Source organism: Dendrobates tinctorius, unplaced genomic scaffold (genome assembly GCF_039654945.1).
Source record: "Dendrobates tinctorius isolate UK_male_01 unplaced genomic scaffold, ASM3965494v1 ptg000232l, whole genome shotgun sequence".
Lineage (NCBI taxonomy): Eukaryota > Metazoa > Chordata > Amphibia > Anura > Dendrobatidae > Dendrobates > Dendrobates tinctorius.
The window spans coordinates 11,954,187-11,979,700 of NW_027361899.1; the positions used below are offsets into that span (position 1 = coordinate 11,954,187).

Below are 25,514 nucleotides of genomic sequence, written 5' to 3' on the forward strand. Positions count from 1 at the left end.
GGGATGACAGTAATGATGTCACCTCTCCCCAGTAATGCAGGACAGTGGGACACTGCCATACCATAAGAATAGAATCTGCGTCTGGAGAGCGGCACCGTAAACATTCTGATGACTGGTATCAGCCCATCCTAAAAAGTCGTGTCGGAGTCAAGTACGACTGATTAATTATATATAATTGTATCATTCTGTTGTTAATAGATGGTGATACTCCAATCGGAGATTCCAGAGTCTCCTCCCACTCCTCGTCCTGCGTATTAGGGATGAGTCGTTCCCACTTTCTCTTGATAGAACTTGTGGCAGATTCTGCTCCCGCTGACAGCATGTATGTGTATATAAAGAGGAGATGAGACCCTGAGGGCCCTGCAATTTAAGGATTCCTATCAGAGGTAGAAATGAAATAGTACGGCCCACACCCCTACATCTCACATGCGATTGAAGAGCTGATCTCAGTTGTAAATAGGGGAAGAATTGGGATCTTGGGATATCATGTGTGACCTGTAATTGCTCAAAAGACTTCAAGGTCCCCTGATCATACAAGTCTCCCATCGAAGAGACGTCATGCTGAATCCAAAATTCAGTGGACGGGTGGTTTAGCAATTCTGGAAAAAAATCATTATCCCACAGGGGCATTTCAGCTATAAAATCTTTAAACCCAGTCACTTTCTTGATTTGCCTCCATGTTAATCGTGCCAATCGGAGCAAGGGCAGCAGACAAGGGGCATTAGTTCTTTCTAACTCAAGGAAACCCAGTGGGCAATCAGTCTGTGCAGCGTGAAGCAGGTGACTTTCAGAGTTGGGGATGTAGCTACCCGGCATCCAGTTACTTATAGCTTTAGTCTGCCCAGCCAAATAATACAGGAAAAAATCTGGTAGCGCCGCTCCACCTCCCTTTTTAGGTCTTTGTAAGGTGGCCAATTTAAGTTTGGGCCTAGTTTTCCCCCATATAAAAGACGTGATCTGGGAGTTAAGACTCACGAAGAAGGATCTGGGCACCATCACAGCACTGTGCTGAAGGGAGTAGCTGAGCTTGGGAAGTAATATCATTTTAATCAGGTTAATGCGCCCGGCTACAGACAGCGGAAGTTTGCTCCAGGATGGAAATTTAACTTTAACTAGTTCCAGCAGTGGGTGGACATTAAGTTGTGAATCAAACGCTCTATCACGGGATATGTAGACACCCAGATATTTAAAATTAGACACAATAGACAGTGAGGAGAGAGCCTCTAGCTGCGGCATCGGGGCATGAGAAAGGGGTAACAGGGCCGACTTCTCCCAATTTATATATAAGCCTGAATATTTGCTGAATCTGTCTATTAGGGCTATCACTTGCGGCAAAGTTTCTTCCGCTTCATCCATGAATACCACCATATCATCAGCATATAGACCTATAGTGTCCACCCGACCCGCTACATCAATTCCCTTAATGCCAGGGGAAGACCTTACACGTATTGCCAATGCCTCAATTACAAGAGCGAAGAGGGCGGGGGAGAGAGGGCAGCCCTGACAAGTCCCCCTATGTAATGGAAAAGACTCAGATATAGAGTTATTTACTATGACACGGGCTTTGGGTTTAATATATATAGTATTTTGATCCATTTTATAAATTTATCACCAAAGCCATATCTTTGCAAGCACGCGGAGAGAAAAGGCCACTCAAGAGTTAAAAGCTTTGGCGGCATCTAACGACACCAATGCCCATTTGTTGTCGGGTATTAGGGAGCTATATTGGACTATTGACTGAACCCGTCTGATATTAATGGAAGTGCTCTTACCAGGCATGAAACCCGCTTCATCAGGATGTACAAGGTTCAATATATTGAGTTCAGCCTGGTAGCTAGGATCTTGGTAAAAATTTTATAGTCCACATTCACTAATGAAATAGGACGGTAAGATCTACATTCCAGGGGGTCCTTCCCCTCCTTCCTAAGCACTATGACAGACCTCCCTTCCCAAATTCCCTGAAATACCTTCACCAGAAGTGGTATCAGTATATCCCGGTATTTCCTATACAATTCAATGGGGAACCCATCAGGTCCAGGGGCCTTCCCAGAAGCCATGTCCGTTACAGCATTTTCTATCTCTTCGGCGGTGAACGCAGCGTCCATAAGGGCTCGCTGCTCAGGATCTAATGTGGGGAATGCCACATCTGATAAATACTCCAGGCATCCCAAATTACCAAAGTCACTTTTAGATTCATATAGTGACCTGTAATAATCGTAAAAACAACCAAGTATCTCCTCGGTCGAAGACACCAGTAAACCATCCGCCCTACGAATCTGCAGTATTGTGTTGGCGCACCAGATAGGCCAAAAACTTACTTGCCTGGTTTCCCAGTTCAAAATAAGATTGACGGGTGAAGAATAGTTTTCACTTAGATTTAGTGTCGATGTGCTGGGCGTACAACCTCTGGGCAGCCAGCCACTCAATCCTATCACCACTAGTTTGGTTAGATATATATGTAGCCTCTGAGTCTTTCAATCGTCGCTCCATTTCCTCATCCTCCCTTGAGGTTACCCGCTTAATATAAGAGATCGTGGAGGACAGTCAACCCCTCAAGTATGCCTTAAGGGCATCCCAAAATGAATTAATGTCTTGAGGTTCCGGATGAGACTCGATGAAACAATGCAATTGATCGATCGTTCTATCGGGGGACACTATTAACTTCAACCAGAAAGGATTCAACTTCCAAACTATCCCGTTGTTTTAATTGTCCATATTTAAGTTTAAGGATGACCGGGCTATGATCTGAGATCCCCCTAGTGCCATGCTCTATGTTATCCACCCACATCGCCAGACCGCTGGAACCAAATATGTAATCTATGCGCGACAGAGAGCGTTTAGTGGACGAGTGACAGGTATATTCTCTTAACTCAGGGTGACGCATCCTCCACAAGTCCAGCCACCCGCCCTACCCCAGAAACAATGATATCGAAGTTGTAGTCAGCGAAGAGGCCCCCCAGTCATTCCATCATCCAATCTCAATCTATCAAGGCAGTTGTTCATAACCATATTGAAATCTCCCATACCAATAACATCCGCATCTGGATAATCCAGGGCAAAACTCATTGCCCTCTGAAGAAGGGACATACTAGCCGGAGGGGGGGTTATAGACACATAGGATTACATATTCCCTGGCATTTATCAGTGCATGCACAAAAACAAAGCGACCTTCAGGATCCCTCCGAGTCTCCCTGGCTTCCCATCTAACGTCTCTATGTACCAACAATGAAACCCCTCTCGAGTAGCTGGCATGGAATGCGTGAACAGACCATTGTGCCCAAGGCTTCTGTGTCATGATCCATGCTGGATCAGGACTGATAAAAAGCACAGGTAACCTTTTTTTTTCTTAAGCTGTGCTTAAGTTTGGTTTTTGCCTCCGGTGGCCATTAGGATTATTGCACTGTGATGTCTTTTGTTCTAAATTTGCCCCCGGTGGTGGTGAGCATCATTGCACTCTGGTTTCTTTAGTTAGTGCACATGATTATAATGCAGGTGTGATTGCTCTGGCTCTGCTATAAAAGAGTCACAGGTGTTGCAATCAGTGTTGGTGATAGTGTTCATTTCAACCATCCTTGTGGAGGAAGGAGCTGGAGAGCGTTCCTTGCAGCACTGTGTTAGCCCTGGTGTGGAAGGAGTCAGAGGGGTTTTCCTTGTCGCTCTGACAGAGCTTGGTGGCAGCGATTCAGGAGGACAGCTGCATTCTGGTGGTGGACTCTGTTGCTAGGAGCAAGTGCAACAGAGTAAAGCTAAGTTGTGTTTCCCTGTTTTGGTTTTTCATTAGTGTGTATTAGTACAGCGGTGGGGCCAGTGCCTGCGCCACCCAGCTCCCTAGCAAGGGATATGTGTAGGGTGTGCTAGGGTGACAGGTTCCTGATTGGCGCCCGGTGCGGAAGCGGCATAGGGAACGTTAGGGACACTGACTCAGGGGAGTGCAGGAGGTCTCCACGTCCCCTTTCCCTATCGCAGGGCTCACCGTTGTAACTGTTTCCCCTTTCCCCGTGTCTTGTTGATGTAGTACTGGCCGGCTGGCCGTGTCACACAGGACAGTATCACGTGCCGCGTCTTGTAGTTTCAGTTACCGGCCTGCGGGTGGCGTCACACAGGACGGGTCATCGTGACATTCTGCACACACCGAACTGTATCCCTGGTCAGGTGCGTCTCCACCAAGGCCACAATGTGAGGGTGATAATGTCTGACCTGCGAGAAAACCTTAATCTTTTTCCGGGGAGTTTTTATACCCCTCACATTCCATGTCATACATATCAACTCAGACCCCATGTTTTACTCCGCTGAATATGGGACACATCATTACCAAGGTAAAATTTAGAGACATCACCTAAAGATGAAAATTGTCGTTGGCTGCGAATCTTACCTAAAAAACATATAAAACCACTATAGAGAAAAAACAAAGTAAATAAGCAACAAACAGTATGGGATCAGAGTCCTGCACTCCTGTCATGAAGCAAACAAGGGGACACCATCACTGAGCACAGTGTCCGGTATTGTTGGTAATTGGACGCATGCGGAGAGAGCTCCAATCAGACCATTGATGCAAAGGTATTGACTAGCAATATATGCACTAGGATTACCCTTTGTGGGATTGTAGCCACTCAGTCGCCTCCACCGGATCCGTGAAAAACAGGGTGGAACCCTCATGAACCACTCGAAGCCGGGCCGGATAAATCATTGAGTAGATAACATTCCTCGCCCGGAGGCTCTTTTTGACCTCCATGATCTGTGCCCGTTGTTTCTGAAGTTCCATGGAGAAGTCTGGGAAAATCGAGATCGTGGCGTTGTTGAACTTGATGGGGCTTTTCTGCCGTGCCAAACGCAGAGCCACAACCCTGTCCCTGCAGTTAAGGAGACGTGCCAAAAAAGGTCTAGGTGGGGCTCCAGGAGGAGGAGGCCTAGTGGGGATTCTGTGGGCCTGCTCCACTGCAAATGTTGGAGAGAATTCGTCTCCCAAAGTAGTTTTGAGCCAATCTTCCAGAAATTGCTCCGGGTGTTAACCTTCCGATCGTTCCGGGAGACCAATAATTCGGATATTATTCCGACGCATTCTGTGGTCGTCTGCTTTTTGCCTTCATGCATTCATAGAGCCTACCACTTTCGTTAACTTGGCTTCCATAGGTGTGATGGTATCTTCTACCTGGGACACCCGTGTCTCCACCTCCGTAATGTGGCCCCTCATGGCTTGCATATCTTGTCGGAGGCGTCCCACCTCAGTGTGCATGTCCTCAATCTTCCCAGTCAGAGATGTCCTGGTTAAGGAGATGGCCTGCATCAGTTGTTCAGACGCCTGTTTAAGGGTTCACTCCTCTTGCTCACTCTCCTCCTCGCCTCCAAGAAGAGCGGCTTTTACACTGAGCCTGTGAGGGGTTATTTTTAAGGGGTCTTGAGACGTCAGAATGATCTATTCTAGCATATTCTTTCAGCTGCTCCTGACCCCTTAGAGCTGCTCACTTTAACAGCAATATGGCACAGCTGGTTAAGAACAGTACACTGGAGACCTCTATTATAGGCGCAGCAGGGCCCCAAAGGTGACACAGATCTGTAAGGCCGCGCAGGGAAACAACGTCCGGCTCCAAGCTGCAAACAAGGGCCCTTATAACCCGGGGGGAGACCACAGCGCCCCACAAGACAGCAGCCAGGAAGGGACCCAGGCCATTAAAGTAATAGCACCAGCAGGCTAGGTGACGTAGCGAAGAGGAGGAACGCGGGGCCCAATCTTTCAGTGCACTCACCGCTTGTCCTCCACAGTCCTTGAAGGATATGTGCTCACCCGTCCGTCAGCGCTGCAGCAATGGGGACCAGCACCGCGTCTCACAGGCAGCGCGTGTGCTTCAAAGATGGCCGCCGCCTCTGCCTCGAGGAGCAGAAGCACTGCTACTAGGGAGTATATATCTGTGCTCGTTTGACTCCGTAGTATGAGGGAGTACAGATGGCTACATGAAGTGTTGATTGCTGCAGCAGGCCAAGATTATTTCACAGTTCCTGTGAGTCAGAATAAGCTGCCGTGTCACAGCGCCTGTATGGGGGCAGCGGCAGGGCATCACAAACACCAGGGAGGTAGCTAAAATGTCAGTGAGGGAGCGCGGGGCTCATTTTTCAGAGCTCTCACCGCGTCTTACCTTCCTATACCTCCTGAGAAAAGAAGCGCTGCTCCAGCGGCTCCACGGTGGGCGAGGATCTGCAAATCTGTGCCTCCTTCCTGTCGGAGCGCACAGACAAGATGGCCGCCGTCCTCCTCAGGTCCCGCGTCCTCGCCGGTGTTCCCAGATCTCGGTTCACCGAAGCTGCGGATCACGTCTCCCCGGGCACCGGATGACTCCTGGGGTCCAGAGGAATAAGATGCATGCAGCTAAATGCCAGTAAGATTGCTGGAATGGCAGGATGCGAGGAGCTCCGTCTCAGCGCGTCCTCCTGGCTCACCGGTCACTTTGTGCATCATCTTTAGTGTTTCTCTCACACATAAACAAAAGGATAAATGTAGAAATAAAAAAAAAACAATACATGTCCAGCCACCAGCCCATCACATCACCACCTTTGTTGAGGATATAATATATGGCATATGGAGATATATATTAAAATCAAGATAATATTCAATATGGACGCTTTGCTGTATATTAGAGTCATGTAGTGTTAATGTGTTCTCATTCTTTGCACAAGATTCTATCACCGGGTTATGCTGAACTTCAGATGGACTCTGAGTATACAACGGCAGAATACAAGTCCTGGTTCATGGCATCCGAGCCATTGTGATGCAAAGACGAGATCAACAGAGACTCTCAGGCAGCATCCAGTTCCTAACCACTTCACCGCTCACAGTGGAGACAGCAGTGCCAGATCGCCAGGGTTGGGTGGCCGCTGCCGAGCCTCTGATGTTTTCAGCCCTGCAGCCAAGCCTGTCATATTCTCCTTGTTCCTGATTCCTTTGACATCATAACATTCCTCCTCCTCCTCCTACCCTCTGAGCCCTCTTCAGAGAGGAGGCTGGGAAAGTTAAAGGGGGCGCACAGGGTGGGTAACAGAGACCAGTCTCATCTCCTCTTTTGTTGTTTACTTTCCCTTTTTCTTCTTTTCAGGAATGGCTTCTGCTAGGTTATCCCAATGTACAGGTACCCCAGCCATACCTGAGACTCGAGCTGACAAATAAATTCACAACCATAATTGTCATTATCATCAATATCGCTTTCTGAAGAAAAAGGTATCAATACTTGCTTTGAGAAAAGATCCTCAGACGCCATCTTCCCTGCTGCTTGTTCGCCTCTTTTGTCTTCTGCAGGCTTTGGTCCGTAACATTTAGAAGCATTTGTTAGAAGGGTCCCGTCCATGATGCAGTCTCTCATCTGTAATCTTAGTCTCCTCTCTCTGACTCTGAACCAGAGCTGTGAGGTTCGGCTTTTGTAAGGCTAAATCCATTCCTCAAAGCTGCTACAAGGTCTTTCTAAATTATGGAGATTACCCAGGACCCCGCCGCCAAACGCGCGGATTAACTTCCCGGTGTGCGCCTTGTCACAAATCCTACTCCTGACCCTTCTGGAGTAAGAATTGTGGCTTTGTGATCGCCAACACTCATCATGAATTTAGACAGTGTCTGTCATCATCCTGGCATCCCGCCTGAGCTCTACTTATTTGTGGGAGAATCTTGTATGAAGATGCAAAGTTTAGGAGCAGCTCCGAGTTCCACCTGCATTTTTTGACTTTTCAAAGCTTTTACACTAGAATTCTGGTGTGAAAACTTTGATGAATTGGACCCTTAGATTTTAAGATGAAAGCTAGTGATGAGCGAGCGTGCTCGGATAATGTGTTCCCTGCGGCTGCATGTTGTGCAGCACTTAGACAGGACGCCAAAGTTATTCGGATAGCACCCGAGCACGCTCAGACAACACAACAGCCGAGCACGCTCAGACAACACAACAGCCGAGCACGCTCAGACAACACAACAGCCGAGCACGCTCAGACAACACAACAGCCGAGCACGCTCAGACAACACAACAGCCGAGCACGCTCGCTCATCACTAATAACTTACAAACGCTGCAGATCTCGATGTGATTATTATGTGTGGGATATGCAGGAAATTTAAGTCTGATTCATTGAGACTGCACAGAGCACCTTACAGGGTTAATAGGATTTGCTGATAACTTCTTGCTGCCATAAGCCACAGCAACCCTGAGAATCCTTGCAGTGTCCGTACTGCGATGGGTCAGAGCTGCTTTGGGAGCACAAGGTGGGGTTTACACAACATCAGGCAAGTGTTTTTAATGTTCTGGCTGATTAGCATATACTCCACAGTGGTTGGAGATTAATGGAAACTTCATTACATCAACATATAGAGGATTTGTACCTGATGATCCCGGGGGACATTTTCCTCCTTCTCTGGCCGATCCTGGGAATCTAGAGGACTGGGACATCTCTCCGGGGGATTTCTCGGACTGGATCCATCTATAGGAGATAACCGCAGAGACTGAATACATTGTCTATATGTGATGAGCAGATGATGGGGAATCTAGACGACTCTCAGACCTGTTCTCTACACCCCAGGAAGGTCTCCTCTTACCCGGAGATGTGATGGACCGGTGATCCTCCATCATGGCGTCCTTGTACAGATCCTGGTGTCCTTCTATATACTCCCACTCCTCCATGGAGAAATAGACGGTGACGTCCTGACACCTTATAGGAACCTGACACACACAATGACCCGTCATTAGCAGACCCCTCCCCCGGCGTTACTGTATAATGTCCCAGCATTCCCGGCAGCGCTCACCTCTCCGCTCAGCAGCTCAGTGATCCTATTGGTCAGTTCTAGGATCTTCTGCTCATGGATCAGTGAATGAGGTGGAGGCTCGGTGATGTCACTCGGGGTCCTGCTCCGCCCTCCTGACACACGGGGGGTCACACACTCCCCAGACGGTGTCCTCACTACTGTGTGATCCTGTGTATGGGGAGACGCCGGTCACTACACAGAGGCCAAGAATCCTTCACCTTTCCCCTCATTTCCCTGCTTTATTCCTAGAGATCAGAGTGATGTGATGTGAAGATCTCACCTCTCCAGTGATCCAGTAGATTATCTCCAGGGTGAGGTCTAATATCCGAGCCGCCATGTGGTCTCTGCCCTGCTCCATCCTCGGGGGGTCACTGATGGAGAGGACCATCGTCTAATAAAGGTCCTGTACATAAGGAACCTGAGGAAACAAGGAAAATTCGGTGAAAATCTCATCTGAAATAATCTTTTACTTGACAGATTATTTATTTCTATAGCGGCATTGATTCCATGGTGCTGTACATGAGGGGGGGTTACATACAAAGTTATAGAAATCATCAACAGTAAACAAATTTACAGTGACAGACTGGTGCAGAGGGGAACAGTAACGAGACTGTGCGGCTCCTATGCAGAACTTTATAATAGCGCCCCCTACTTAAAATCAGATCCCAGAGCAGATGTGAAAAGTCCGACATATCTCTCCTCGCTCAGAGCTTCTTTAGTTTTTAGGGGCCTAAACATAATTCCTGGCCCCAACAAGTGTCAGGGCTTTAGGTCCCGTCCAGACCTCACATGACAAAGTCCTGAATACGTGAGTCTGATACCATAAGTCACACAGAGAGAAGAAGAGACTGCTGAGACATGGTCACCACAATATCATGACTGCTCCCAGGCCGCAGTGAAAGATGTAACTGAACACGTCCAATAGCTGAAGTGCTAAAAGAAAACATGGAGTTTAAGTCCAAAATGTATCATACAAATTCAGCACGGTGGCTCAGTGGTTAGCACTGTACTGTATATACGGCAGCACGGTGGCTCAGTGGTTAGCACTGTACTGTATATAAGGCAGCACGGTGGCTCAGTGATAAGCACTGTATATACGGCAGCACGGTGGCTCAGTGGTTAGCACTGTACTGTATATACGGCAGCACGGTGGCTCAGTGGTTAGCACTGTACTGTATATAAGGCAGCACGGTGGCTCAGTGATAAGCACTGTATATACGGCAGCACGGTGGCTCAGTGGTTAGCACTGTACTGTATATACGGCAGCTCGGTGGCTCAGTGGCTACCACGGTACTGTATATACGGCAGCACGGTGGCTCAGTGGTTAGTACTGTACTGTATATACAGCAGCATGGTGGCTCAGTGATTAGCACTGTACTGTATATACAGCAGCATGGTGGCTCAGTGGTTAGCACTGTACTGTATATACGGCAGCACGGTGGCTCAGTGGTTAGCACTGTACTGTATATACGGCAGCTCGGTGGCTCAGTGGCTACCACGGTACTGTATATACGGCAGCACGGTGGCTCAGTGGTTAGCACTGTACTGTATATACGGCAGCACGGTGGCTCAGTGGTTAGCACTGTACTGTATATACGGCAGCACGGTGGCTCAGTGGTTAGCACTGTACTGTATATACGGCAGCACGGTGGCTCAATTGTTAGCACTGTACTGTATATACGGCAGCACGGTGGCTCAGTGGTTAGCGCTGTACTGTATATACGGCAGCCCAGTGGCTCAATTGTTAGCACTGTACTGTATATACGGCAGCACGGTGGCTCAGTGGTTAGCACTGTACTGTATATACGGCAGCACGGTGGCTCAATTGTTAGCACTGTACTGTATATACGGCAGCACGGTGGCTCAGTGGTTAGCACTGTACTGTATATACGGCAGCCCGGTGGCTCAATTGTTAGCACTGTACTGTATATACGGCAGCACGGTGGCTCAGTGGTTAGCGCTGTACTGTATATACGGCAGCATGGTGGCTCAATTGTTAGCACTGTACTGTATATACGGCAGCCCGGTGGCTCAATTGTTAGCACTGTACTGTATATACGGCAGCCCGGTGGCTCAATTGTTAGCACTGTACTATATATACGGCAGCACGGTGGCTCAGTGGTTAGCGCTGTACTGTATATACGGCAGCATGGTGGCTCAGTGGTTAGCACTGTACTGTATATACGGCAGCACGGTGGCTCAGTGGTTAGCACTGTACTGTATATACGGCAGCACGGTGACTCAGTGGTTAGCACTGTACTGTATATACGGCAGCACGGTGGCTCAGTGGTTAGCACTGTACTGTATATACGGCAGCACGGTGGCACAGTGGTTAGCGCTGTACTGTATATACGGCAGCTCAGTGGTTAGCACTAGTGTTGAGCATTCCGATACCGCAAGTATCGGGTATCGGCCGATACTTGCTGTATCGGAATTCCGATACCGACTTCCGATATTTTTTCAATATCGGAAGTCGGCACCGGAATCGGAAGTTCAAAGTTGATTGACAGCCTGACGTCATCATGATGCGCGGTGTGTGCGCATCATGATGCGCCGTCATTTCGGGCCTTCCGGGGGTCTCTGCCGGCCTGCCGGGGGGCTGTGCCGGCCTGCCGGGGGGCTGTGTGGACTGCCCGGGGTCTGTACCGGCCTGCCGGGGGGCTGTGCCGGCCTGCCGGTGGTCTGTGCACCCTGTGGGGGTCTGTACCGGCCTGCCGGGGGGCTGTGCCGGCCTGCCGGTGGTCTGTGCACCCTGTGGGGGTCTGTACCGGCCTGCCGGGGGGCTGTGCCGGCCTGCCGGTGGTCTGTGCCGGCCTGCCGGGGGCCTGTGCCGGCCTGCCGGGGGGCTGTGCTGATGTCCGGGGGTCTGTGCAAGCATCGTCCGATGGGACTACAAGTCCCATCTGGCGATGCCTGCTACCATGACAGTGATTGACACATTAGCCAATGATGGGACAGTAGTAGTCCCATCATCCGGCTAATGTGTTAAATGTTAAAAAAAAAAAAAAAAACTACATACATACTACATACATACTACATGCATGCTACATACATACTACATGCTACATACATACTACATGCATGCTACATACATACTACATATATACTACATGCATGCTACATACATACTACATGCTACATACATACTACATATATACTACATGCATGCTACATACATACTACATGCTACATACATACTACATGCATGCTACATACATACTACATATATACTACATACATACTACATACATACTACATGCATGCTACATACATACTACATGCTACATACATACTACATATATACTACATGCATGCTACATACATACTACATGCTACATACATACTACATGCATGCTACATACATACTACATATATACTACATGCATGCTACATACATACTACATGCATGCTACATACATACTACATGCTACATACATACTACATGCATGCTACATACATACTACATATATACTACATACATACTACATACATACTACATGCATGCTACATACATACTACATGCTACATACATACTACATATATACTACATGCATGCTACATACATACTACATGCTACATACATACTACATGCATGCTACATACATACTACATATATACTACATGCATGCTACATACATACTACATGCTACATACATACTACATATATACTACATACATACTACATACATACTACATGCATGCTACATACATACTACATGCTACATACATACTACATATATACTACATACATACTACATACATACTACATGCTACATACATACTACATATATACTACATGCATGCTACATACATACTACATGCTACATACATACTACATATATACTACATGCATGCTACATGCTACATACATACTACATACATACTACATGCATGCTACATACATACTACATGCTACATACATACTACATATATACTACATACATACTACATACATACTACATGCTACATACATACTACATATATACTACATGCATGCTACATACATACTACATGCTACATACATACTACATATATACTACATGCATGCTACATGCTACATACATACTACATACATACTACATGCATGCTACATACATACTACATGCTACATACATACTACATATATACTACATACATACTACATACATACTACATGCTACATACATACTACATATATACTACATGCATGCTACATACATACTAGATGCTACATACATACTACATACATACTACATGCATGCTACATACTACATACATACTACATATATACTACATGCATGCTACATACATACTGCATGCTACATGCATGCTACATACATACTACATACATACTACATGCTACATACATACCACATATATACTACATACATACTACATACAATACATTCATACAATACATACATAGACATACAGTACATATAACATAGAGTAACATACTTACCAATACTTGTCACATTGTTCCCCGAAGCCATTGTCTTTTACGGAATAAATATTAACATAACAAACCACAAAAATACTCACCCACGATCCGAAGCAGTCCACGAGTGTGTCCCACGACGATCTTGGGTAGAGAACTGCAGCATCAGCTGTTGCTGCCGTTCTCTACGGGCTGCAGGAATCCAATGACGGAAGGTAGGTATCCTTCCGCACTGTATTCCTCCGCCACTTAAAAAAAAAAAAAGTCCCTAGTCTCACTTTATGCCATTGCTGCGTGGGAATTTCCCACACAGCAATGGCATAAAGTGAGACTAGGGACTTTTTTTTTTTTAAGTGGCGGAGGAATACAGTGCGGAAGGATACCTACCTTCCGTCATTGGATTCCTGCAGCCCGTAGAGAACGGCAACAGCTGATGCTGCAGTTCTCTACCCAAGATCGTCGTGGGACACACTCGTGGACTGCTTCGGATCGTGGGTGAGTATTTTTGTGGTTTGTTATGTTAATATTTATTCCGTAAAAGACAATGGCTTCGGGGAACAATGTGACAAGTATTGGTAAGTATGTTACTCTATGTTATATGTACTGTATGTCTATGTATGTATTGTATGAATGTATTGTATGTAGTATGTATGTAGTATATATGTGGTATGTATGTAGCATGTAGTATGTATGTAGTATGTATGTAGCATGTAGTATGTATGTAGCATGCATGTAGTATGTATGTAGCATGCATGTAGTATATATGTAGTATGTATGTAGCATGTAGTATGTATGTAGTATGTATGTGGTATGTATGTAGCATGTAGCATGCATGTAGTATGTATGTAGTATATATGTGGTATGTATGTAGCATGTAGTATGTATGTAGCATGCAGTATGTATGTAGCATGCATGTAGTATATATGTAGTATGTATGTAGCATGTAGTATGTATGTAGTATGTATGTGGTATGTATGTAGCATGTAGCATGCATGTAGTATGTATGTAGTATATATGTGGTATGTATGTAGCATGTAGTATGTATGTAGCATGCAGTATGTATGTAGTATGTATGTAGCATATATGTAGTATGTATGTAGCATGTAGTATGTATGTAGCATGCATGTAGTATATATGTAGTATGTATGTAGCATGCATGTAGCATGCATGTAGTATGTATGTAGTATATATGTAGTATGTATGTAGCATGTAGTATGTATGTAGCATGCATGTAGTATATATGTAGTATGTATGTAGTATGTATGTAGTATGTATGTAGTATATATGTGTTATGTATGTAGTATGTATGTAGTATATATGTAGTATGTATGTAGCATGTAGTATGTATGTAGTATTTTTTTTTTTTTTTTTAACATTTAACACATTAGCCGGATGATGGGACTACTACTGTCCCATCATTGGCTAATGTGTCAATCACTGTCATGGTAGCAGGCATCGCCAGATAGGACTTGTAGTCCCATCGGACGATGCTTGCACAGACCCCCGGACATCAGCACAGCCCCCCGGCAGGCCGGCACAGCCCCCCACAGGGTGCACAGACCACCGGCAGGCCGGCACAGCCCCCCGGCAGGCCGGCACAGCCCACCGGAGCCTGCACAGCCCCCCTGGCAGGCCGGCACAGCCCCCCGGCAGGCCGGCACAGACCACCGGAGCCTGCACAGACCCCCTGGCAGGCCGGCACAGCCCCCCGAAAGGCCCGTACAGACCCCAGAGAGGCTGTACAAGGGAAAAACAGGATTTTTCTTATTCCGATACCGGAAGTCCCATAGACTTGAATGGGACTTCCGGTATCGGAATCGGCGATACCGATACTTTTTTTTTAAGATCGGCCGATCCATTCCGATCCGATACTTTGAAGTATCGGATGGTATCGCTCAACTCTAGTTAGCACGGTACTGTATATTCGGAAGCACGGTGGCTCAGTGGTTAGCCCTGTACTGTATATACGGCAGCTTGGTGGCTCAGTGGCTACCACGGTACTGTATATACGGCAGCACGGTGGCTCAGTGGTTAGCACTGTACTGTATGTACGGCAGCACGGAGGCTCAGTGGTTAGCACTGTACTGTATATACGGCAGCACAGTGGCTCAGTGGTTAGCACTGTACTGTATATACGGCAGCACGGTGGCTCAGTGGTTAGCACTGTACTGTATATACGGCAGCCCGGTGGCTCAATTGTTAGCACTGTACTGTATATACGGCAGCACGGTGGCTCAGTGGTTAGCACTGTACTGTATATATGGCAGAACGGTGGCTCAGTGGTTAGCACTGTACTGTATATATGGCAGCACGGTGGCTCAGTGGTTAGCACTGTACTGTATATACGGCAGCACGGTGGCTCAGTGGTTAGCGCTGTACTGTATATACGGCAGCATGGTGGCTCAGTGGTTAGCACTGTACTGTATATACGGCAGCACGGTGGCTCAGTGGTTAGCACTGTACTGTATATACGGCAGCACGGTGGCTCAGTGGTTAGCACTGTACTTTATATACGGCAGCACGGTGGCTCAGTGGTTAGCACTGTACTGTATATACGGCAGCACGGTGGCTCAGTGGTTAGCACTGTACTGTATATACGGCAGCACGGTGGCACAATGGTTAGCGCTGTACTGTATATACGGCAGCTCAGTGGTTAGCACTGTACTGTATATTCGGAAGCACGGTGGCTCAGTGGTTAGCACTGTACTGTATATACGGCAGCTCGGTGGCTACCACGGTACTGTATATACGGCAGCACGGTGGCTCAGTGGTTAGCACTGTACTGTATGTACGGCAGCACAGTGGCTCAGTGGTTAGCACTGTACTGTATATACGGCAGCACGGTGGCTCAGTGGTTAGCACTGTAATGTATATACGGCAGCTCGGTGGCTCAGTGGTTAGCACTGTACTGTATGTACGGCAGCACAGTGGCTCAGTGGTTAGCACTGTACTGTATATACGGCAGCACGGTGGCTCAGTGGTTAGCGCTGTACTGTATATACGGCAGCACGGTGGCTCAGTGGTTAGCGCTGTACTGTATATACGGCAGCACGGTGGCTCAGTGGTTAGCGCTGTACTGTATATACGGAAGCACGGTGGCTCAGTGGTTAGCGCTGTACTGTATATTCGGCAGCTCAGTGGTTAGCACTGTACTGTATATCCGGAAGCACCGTGGCTCAGTGGTTAGCACTGTACTGTATATACGGCAGCACGGTGGCTCAGTGGTTAGCACTGTACTGTATATACGGCAGCACGGTGGCTCAGTGGTTAGCGCTGTACTGTATATACGGCAGCACGGTGGCTCAGTGGTTAGCGCTGTACTGTATATATGGCAGCTCAGTGGTTAGCACTGTACTGTATATACAGCAGCACGGTGGCTCAGTGGTTAGCACTGTACTGTATATACGGCAGCACGGTGGCTCAGTGGTTAGCACTGTACTGTATATACGGCAGCACGGTGGCTCAGTGGTTAGCACTGTACTGTATATACGGCAGCACGGTGGCTCAGTGGTTAGCACTGTACTGTATATACGGCAGCACGGTGGCTCAGTGGTTAGCGCTGTACTGTATATACGGAAGCACGGTGGCTCAGTGGTTAGCACTGTACTGTATATCCGGAAGCACGGTGGCTCAGTTGTTAGCACTGTACTGTATATACGGCAGCACGGTGGCTCAGTGGTTAGCACTGTACTGTATATACGGCAGCATGGTGGCTCAGTGGTTAGCACTGTATATCCGGAAGCACGGTGGCTCAGTGGTTAGCACTGTACTGTATATACGGCAGCACGGTGGCTCAGTGGTTAGCACTGTACTGTATATACGGCAGCACGGTGGCTCAGTGGTTAGCACTGCACTGTATATATGGCAGCACGGTGGCTCAGTGGTTAGCACTGTACTGTATATACGGCAGCACGGTGGCTCAGTGGTTAGCACTGCACTGTATATACGGTAGCACGGTGGCTCAGTGGTTAGCACTGTACTGTATATACGGCAGCACGGTGGCTCAGTGGTTAGCACTGTACTGTATATCCGGAAGCACGGTGGCTCAGTGGTTAGCACTGTACTGTATATACGGCAGCACTGTGGCTCAGTGGTTAGCACAGTACTGTATATATGGCAGCACGGTGGCTCAGTGGTTAGCACTGTACTGTATATATGGCAGCACGGTGGCTCAGTGGTTAGCACTGTACTGTATATACGGCAGCACGGTGGTTCAGTGGTTAGCACTGCACTGTATATACGGTAGCACGGTGGCTCAGTGGTTAGCACTGCACTGTATATACGGCAGCACAGTGGCTCAGTGGTTAGCGCTGTACTGTATATATGGCAGCACGGTGGCTCAGTGGTTAGCGCTGTACTGTATATATGGCAGCTCAGTGGTTAGCACTGTACTGTATATACAGCAGCACGGTGGCTCAGTGGTTAGCACTGTACTGTATATACGGCAGCACGGTGGCTCAGTGGTTAGCACTGTACTGTATATACGGCAGCATGGTGGCTCAGTGGTTAGCACTGTATATCCGGAAGCACTGTGGCTCAGTGGTTAGCACTGTACTGTATATACGGCAGCACGGTGGCTCAGTGGTTAGCACTGTACTGTATATACGGCAGCACGGTGGCTCAGTGGTTAGCACTGTACTGTATATATGGCAGCACGGTGGCTCAGTGGTTAGCACTGTACTGTATATACGGCAGCACGGTGGCTCAGTGGTTAGCACTGCACTGTATATACGGTAGCACGGTGGCTCAGTGGTTAGCATTGTACTGTATATACGGCAGCACGGTGGCTCAGTGGTTACCACTGTACTGTATATACGGCAGCACGGTGGCTCAGTGGTTAGCACTGTACTGTATATACGGCAGCACGGTGGCTCAGTGGTTAGCACTGTACTGTATATATGGCAGCACGGTGGCTCAGTGGTTAGCACTGTACTGTATATATGGCAGCATGGTGGCTCAGTGGTTAGCACTGTACTGTAAATACGGCAGCACGGTGGCTCAGTGGTTAGCACTGTACTGTATATACGGCAGCACGGTGGCTCAGTGGTTAGTACTGTACTGTATATACGGCAGCACGGTGGCTCAGTGGTTAGCACTGTACTGTATATACGGCAGCACGGTGGCTCAGTGGTTAGCACTGTACTGTATATACGGCAGCACGGTGGCTCAGTGGTTAGCACTGCACTGTATATACGGTAGCACGGTGGCTCAGTGGTTAGCACTGCACTGTATATACGGTAGCACGGTGGCTCAGTGGTTAGCACTGTACTGTATATACGGCAGCACGGTGGCTCAGTGGTTAGCACTGCACTGTATATACGGCAGCACGGTGGTTCAGTGGTTAGCGCTGTACTGTATACGGTAGCACGGTGGCTCAGTGGTTAGCACTGCACTGTATATACGGCAGCACGGTGGCTCAGTGGTTAGCGCTGTACTGTATACGGTAGCACGGTGGCTCAGTGGTTAGCACTGCACTGTATATACGGTAGCACGGTGGCTCAGTGGTTAGCACTGTACTGTATATACGGCAGCACGGTGGCTCAGTGGTTAGCGCTGTACTGTATATACGGTAGCACGGTGGCTCAGTGGTTAGCACTGTACTGTATATACGGCAGCACGGTGGCTCAGTGGTTAGCACTGTACTGTATATTCGGCAGCACGGTGGCTCAGTGGTTAGCACTGTACTGTATATACGGCAGCACGGTGGCTCAGTGGTTAGCACTGCACTGTATATACGGTAGCACGGTGGCTCAGTGGTTAGCACTGTACTGTATATACGGCAGCACGGTGGCTCAGTGGTTAGCACTGCACTGTATATACGGCAGCACGGTGGCTCAGTGGTTAGCACTGTACTGTATATACGGCAACACGGTGGCTCAGTGGTTAGCACTGCACTGTATATACGGCAGCACGGTGGCTCAGTGGTTAGCACTGTACTGTATATACGGCAGCATGGTGGCTCAGTGGTTAGCACTGCACTGTATATACGGTAGCACGGTGGCTCAGTGGTTAGCACTGCACTGTATATACAGCAACACGGTGGCTCAGTGGTTAGCACTGCACTGTATATACGGTAGCACGGTGGCTCAGTGGTTAGCACTGTACTGTATATACGGCAGCATGGTGGCTCAGTGGTTAGCACTGCACTGTATATACGGTAGCACGGTGGCTCAGTGGTTAGCACTGCACTGTATATACGGCAGCACAGTGGCTCAGTGGTTAGCACTGTACTGTATGTACGGCAGCACGGTGGCTCAGTGGTTAGCACTGTACTGTATATACGGCAGCACGGTGGCTCAGTGGTTAGCGCTGTACTGTATATACGGCAGCACGGTGGCTCAGTGGTTAGCGCTGTACTGTATATACGGCAGCACGGTGGCTCAGTGGTTAGCGCTGTACTGTATATACGGAAGCACGGTGGCTCAGTGGTTAGCGCTGTACTGTATATTCGGCAGCTCAGTGGTTAGCACTGTACTGTATATCCGGAAGCACCGTGGCTCAGTGGTTAGCACTGTACTGTATATACGGCAGCACGGTGGCTCAGTGGTTAGCACTGTACTGTATATACGGCAGCACGGTGGCTCAGTGGTTAGCGCTGTACTGTATATACGGCAGCACGGTGGCTCAGTGGTTAGCGCTGTACTGTATATATGGCAGCTCAGTGGTTAGCACTGTACTGTATATACAGCAGCACGGTGGCTCAGTGGTTAGCACTGTACTGTATATACGGCAGCACGGTGGCTCAGTGGTTAGCACTGTACTGTATATACGGCAGCACGGTGGCTCAGTGGTTAGCACTGTACTGTATATACGGCAGCACGGTGGCTCAGTGGTTAGCACTGTACTGTATATACGGCAGCACGGTGGCTCAGTGGTTAGCGCTGTACTGTATATACGGAAGCACGGTGGCTCAATGGTTAGCACTGTACTGTATATCCGGAAGCACGGTGGCTCAGTTGTTAGCACTGTACTGTATATACGGCAGCACGGTGGCTCAGTGGTTAGCACTGTACTGTATATACGGCAGCATGGTGGCTCAGTGGTTAGCACTGTATATCCGGAAGCACGGTGGCTCAGTGGTTAGCACTGTACTGTATATACGGCAGCACGGTGGCTCAGTGGTTAGCACTGTACTGTATATACGGCAGCACGGTGGCTCAGTGGTTAGCACTGCACTGTATATATGGCAGCACGGTGGCTCAGTGGTTAGCACTGTACTGTATATACGGCAGCACGGTGGCTCAGTGGTTAGCACTGCACTGTATATACGGTAGCACGGTGGCTCAGTGGTTAGTACTGTACTGTATATACGGCAGCACGGTGGCTCAGTGGTTAGCACTGTACTGTATATACGGCAGCACGGTGGCTCAGTGGTTAGCACTGTACTGTATATCCGGAAGCACGGTGGCTCAGTGGTTAGCACTGTACTGTATATACGGCAGCACTGTGGCTCAGTGGTTAGCACAGTACTGTATATATGGCAGCACGGTGGCTCAGTGGTTAGCACTGTACTGTATATATGGCAGCACGGTGGCTCAGTGGTTAGCACTGTACTGTATATACGGCAGCACGGTGGCTCAGTGGTTAGCACTGCACTGTATATACGGTAGCACGGTGGCTCAGTGGTTAGCACTGCACTGTATATACGGCAGCACAGTGGCTCAGTGGTTAGCGCTGTACTGTATATATGGCAGCACGGTGGCTCAGTGGTTAGCGCTGTACTGTATATATGGCAGCTCAGTGGTTAGCACTGTACTGTATATACAGCAGCACGGTGGCTCAGTGGTTAGCACTGTACTGTATATACGGCAGCACGGTGGCTCAGTGGTTAGCACTGTACTGTATATACGGCAGCACGGTGGCTCAGTGGTTAGCACTGTACTGTATATACGGCAGCACGTGGCTCAGTGGTTAGCACTGTACTGTATATACGGCAGCACGGTGGCTCAGTGGTTAGCGCTGTACTGTATATACGGAAGCACGGTGGCTCAGTGGTTAGCACTGTACTGTATATCCGGAAGCACGGTGGCTCAGTTGTTAGCACTGTACTGTATATACGGCAGCACGGTGGCTCAGTGGTTAGCACTGTACTGTATATACGGCAGCATGGTGGCTCAGTGGTTAGCACTGTATATCCGGAAGCACTGTGGCTCAGTGGTTAGCACTGTACTGTATATACGGCAGCACGGTGGCTCAGTGGTTAGCACTGTACTGTATATACGGCAGCACGGTGGCTCAGTGGTTAGCACTGTACTGTATATATGGCAGCACGGTGGCTCAGTGGTTAGCACTGTACTGTATATACGGCAGCACGGTGGCTCAGTGGTTAGCACTGCACTGTATATACGGTAGCACGGTGGCTCAGTGGTTAGCATTGTACTGTATATACGGCAGCACGGTGGCTCAGTGGTTACCACTGTACTGTATATACGGCAGCACGGTGGCTCAGTGGTTAGCACTGTACTGTATATCCGGAAGCACGGTGGCTCAGTGGTTAGCACTGTACTGTATATACGGCAGCACGGTGGCTCAGTGGTTAGCACTGTACTGTATATATGGCAGCACGGTGGCTCAGTGGTTAGCACTGTACTGTATATATGGCAGCACGGTGGCTCAGTGGTTAGCACTGTACTGTATATACGGCAGCACGGTGGCTCAGTGTTTAGTACTGTACTGTATATACGGCAGCACGGTGGCTCAGTGGTTAGCACTGTACTGTATATACGGCAGCACGGTGGCTCAGTGGTTAGCACTGTACTGTATATACGGCAGCACGGTGGCTCAGTGGTTAGCACTGCACTGTATATACGGTAGCACGGTGGCTCAGTGGTTAGCACTGCACTGTATATACGGTAGCACGGTGGCTCAGTGGTTAGCACTGTACTGTATATACGGCAGCACGGTGGCTCAGTGGTTAGCACTGCACTGTATATACGGCAGCACGGTGGTTCAGTGGTTAGCGCTGTACTGTATACGGTAGCACGGTGGCTCAGTGGTTAGCACTGCACTGTATATACGGCAGCACGGTGGCTCAGTGGTTAGCGCTGTACTGTATACGGTAGCACGGTGGCTCAGTGGTTAGCACTGCACTGTATATACGGTAGCACGGTGGCTCAGTGGTTAGCACTGTACTGTATATACGGCAGCACGGTGGCTCAGTGGTTAGCGCTGTACTGTATATACGGTAGCACGGTGGCTCAGTGGTTAGCACTGTACTGTATATACGGCAGCACGGTGGCTCAGTGGTTAGCACTGTACTGTATATACGGCAGCACGGTGGCTCAGTGGTTAGCACTGTACTGTATATACGGCAGCACGGTGGCTCAGTGGTTAGCACTGCACTGTATATACGGTAGCACGGTGGCTCAGTGGTTAGCACTGTACTGTATATACGGCAGCACGGTGGCTCAGTGGTTAGCACTGCACTGTATATACGGCAGCACGGTGGCTCAGTGGTTAGCACTGCACTGTATATACGGCAACACGGTGGCTCAGTGGTTAGCACTGCACTGTATATACGGCAGCACGGTGGCTCAGTGGTTAGCACTGTACTGTATATACGGCAGCATGGTGGCTCAGTGGTTAGCACTGCACTGTATATACGGTAGCATGGTGGCTCAGTGGTTAGCACTGCACTGTATATACGGCAACACGGTGGCTCAGTGGTTAGCACTGCACTGTATATACGGTAGCACGGTGGCTCAGTGGTTAGCACTGTACTGTATATACGGCAGCATGGTGGCTCAGTGGTTAGCACTGCACTGTATATACGGTAGCACAGTGGCTCAGTGGACAGTGCTGCAGTCTTGCAGCTCTGGAGTCCTGGGTTCGAATCCCACCAAGTACATCTGCAAGGAGTTTGTATGTTCTCCCCGTGTTTGTGTGGGTTCCCTCCGGGTTCTCCGGTTTCCTCCCATACTCCAAAGACATACTGATAGGGAATTTAGATTGTGAGCCCCATCGGGGACAGTGATGATAATGTGTGCAAACTGTAAAGCGCTGCGGAATATGTCAGCTCTATATAAAAATAAAGATTATTATTGTATTTAACAAGAAAAGACTAAAAGAACTTTACACAATATATATGGGAAAGTAAAAAAAAACAGAAGAAAGGTCTGCAGGTCAGAAGAAGGATAAGAAAGAGGAAGAGAGAGCAGAACATGGAGGACAAGTGTCAGGTACCCGAGCGCTCACTGCTGTGCGGCGTCTCCTCCTGGTGGGGACAGGACCTGCGGAGACAAACACGGGAGAGACGTGGGAAATGGTAGAGGCCATAGGACCTTCCATGACGTCACATGACAGGAAGTGACGCACATAACTCCTCCCCTCTGACTGATCACATGACCATGACGTCACCGAAGGTCCTGCAGTCACTGGGATACAACAAACACCCCGCAGAAGCCCCGGTGACCGCTCAGTGTGTACGAGGCGTTCGGTCTCAGACCCGGTTTTCTATCTGACCGGTGTCACGTTACGTAGCGATAACTTAGTAATGTCGTTACGTATCCGAGCGGTTCTGAGACAGGATTTCCTTTTTGTTTTTTCTTTTTGGCATCACATCGTCGGACTACGTTAACCCCTTAGTGACGGGGCCATATAGTTGGAATCTGACCCGTGTCCCTTTAAGTGGTGATAACTGTGGAACGCGTCAGCGAATCCCAGTGATTCTGAGAATGGTTTTTTTTCGTGGCGCATTATACTTTATGATAACAGTAAATTTAGGTCGATGTTTTGTGTTTATTTATAAAATAATATCAGAAACTTGACAAAAATGTAAAAAAAAAATAGTTCTCAACGTTTGAATGCTGATTCCCCCTTTACTCCAGATGGTTAATACCACTGATTCCCACATCTCTGCTTTACATCAGCACCGTCTGCAACCACTGATCGGCCCGGCCAGCTCTGCCCTCGCCGGCTGTGTCCTCACCCATCCCTTGTAGGCTCGGTGCACACGTTGCGGATTTGGTTGCAGATTTTTCCTCGCGGATTTGACCTGCATTTTACCTGCGGATTCCCAGAGGGTTTTCTGAGGATCTTCTGCAGATTTCGCCTGCGTTTTTTTCCCCTGTAGATTCCTAGAATGGAACAGGTGTAAAAACGCTGCGGAATCCGCACAAAGAATTGACATGCTGCGGAAAATAAACCGCTGAAAATCTGCACGGAATGTTCCGCAGCATGTGCCCAGCGGATTTGGTTTTCCATAGGTTCACATGGTACTGTACACCGCATGGAAACTGCTGCGGACCCACAGGGCCAAACCCGCAATGTGTGCGCAGACCCGTAGACTGTGAGCCCTCGCGGGCAGGGTCCTCTCTCGGTCACTGTACGTGTATTTATTATGTACACCCCTCCTCACACGTGAAGCACCATGGAATAAATGGCTAATAATAATAAATAATTTCTAAAATGTTCTTTTATTTTGTTAGCCTTTTAGGAGGTTTAAAAATGGAGCAGCAATTTTTCATTTTTTCAAGGAAATTTACAATAATTTATGGTTTTAGGGCACTATCCTGGTTTGAAGTGAGTTTGGGGGGTCCTATATATTGGAAAATGCACCCCTGTCATATTGAAAACTGCTGTTAGGTGGATCATTTACCCTTCAGGCGATTTTCAGGAATTAATGCAAAGTGGCATGGCAGGAATGAAAAAGTGTGTGTTTACCCCCTGAAATGTCGCTAACTTCCGAACAGGCCGCTGTAGACTCTAAGGCCGTTATTTGGTCGTGACTTTGCTATGGCGAACAACAGGAGAGCCGATGGGGACAAAGAGGAAGCCCGCACACTCTGTTAACCATTTATATGATGCAGTCATTATTAGCAGCAGCATCTAAGGGGTTAATCAGATATGGACGTTGCTGATACAGCAAGTTGTCAGCTGTAGTGGACAGCCGACAGCTGCTGGATTGTCACCTGTACGGGGATGCTATTCACTTATATCTCAGGTCAATAAAAAAAACAAAACATATTGGCGGTCATTAAGTGGTTAATACTAAATTTATGTCAATTTGTTTTGAGTTTATCGAAACTAAACTGAAATTTCGCAAAAAACTTGCACACACTCGGAGTTTCACAGGTTTTTATGTGTTAGTTGTTACACTATACTTGTGCAGTTGTCCAGAGATGGAGACACTGCCTACGGCATCCCGCCTTGAGGAAACAGTCAGCATGCTGGTGTTCTACTGGGTGATGGTGAACTGACCGACTGCTGGCCAGGAAGAGCAGTATGTCCAACACACTTGGCGCTAGCCATCGCCCTGCCGCGCACCCTGAGCGCTGGATATCCTCTTCACCCTCCTCCCAGGCCTGGCCAAGGGAACTTTAGCAGAGCGG

At 48.2% G+C, this 25,514-nt stretch overlaps 1 protein-coding gene across 1 annotated transcript in view; it reads right to left on the reverse strand.

The window, feature by feature from the left end:
• LOC141060147 (uncharacterized) overlaps positions 1-25,514 on the reverse strand; it is a 142,051-nt gene that overhangs the window by 40,958 nt on the left and 75,579 nt on the right. The window contains 5 exon segments of the mRNA XM_073556426.1: positions 8,349-8,446; positions 8,562-8,685; positions 8,769-8,936; positions 9,049-9,159; positions 9,635-9,701. Coding sequence (XP_073412527.1) covers positions 8,349-8,446; positions 8,562-8,685; positions 8,769-8,936; positions 9,049-9,159; positions 9,635-9,701 — 568 coding nt within the window.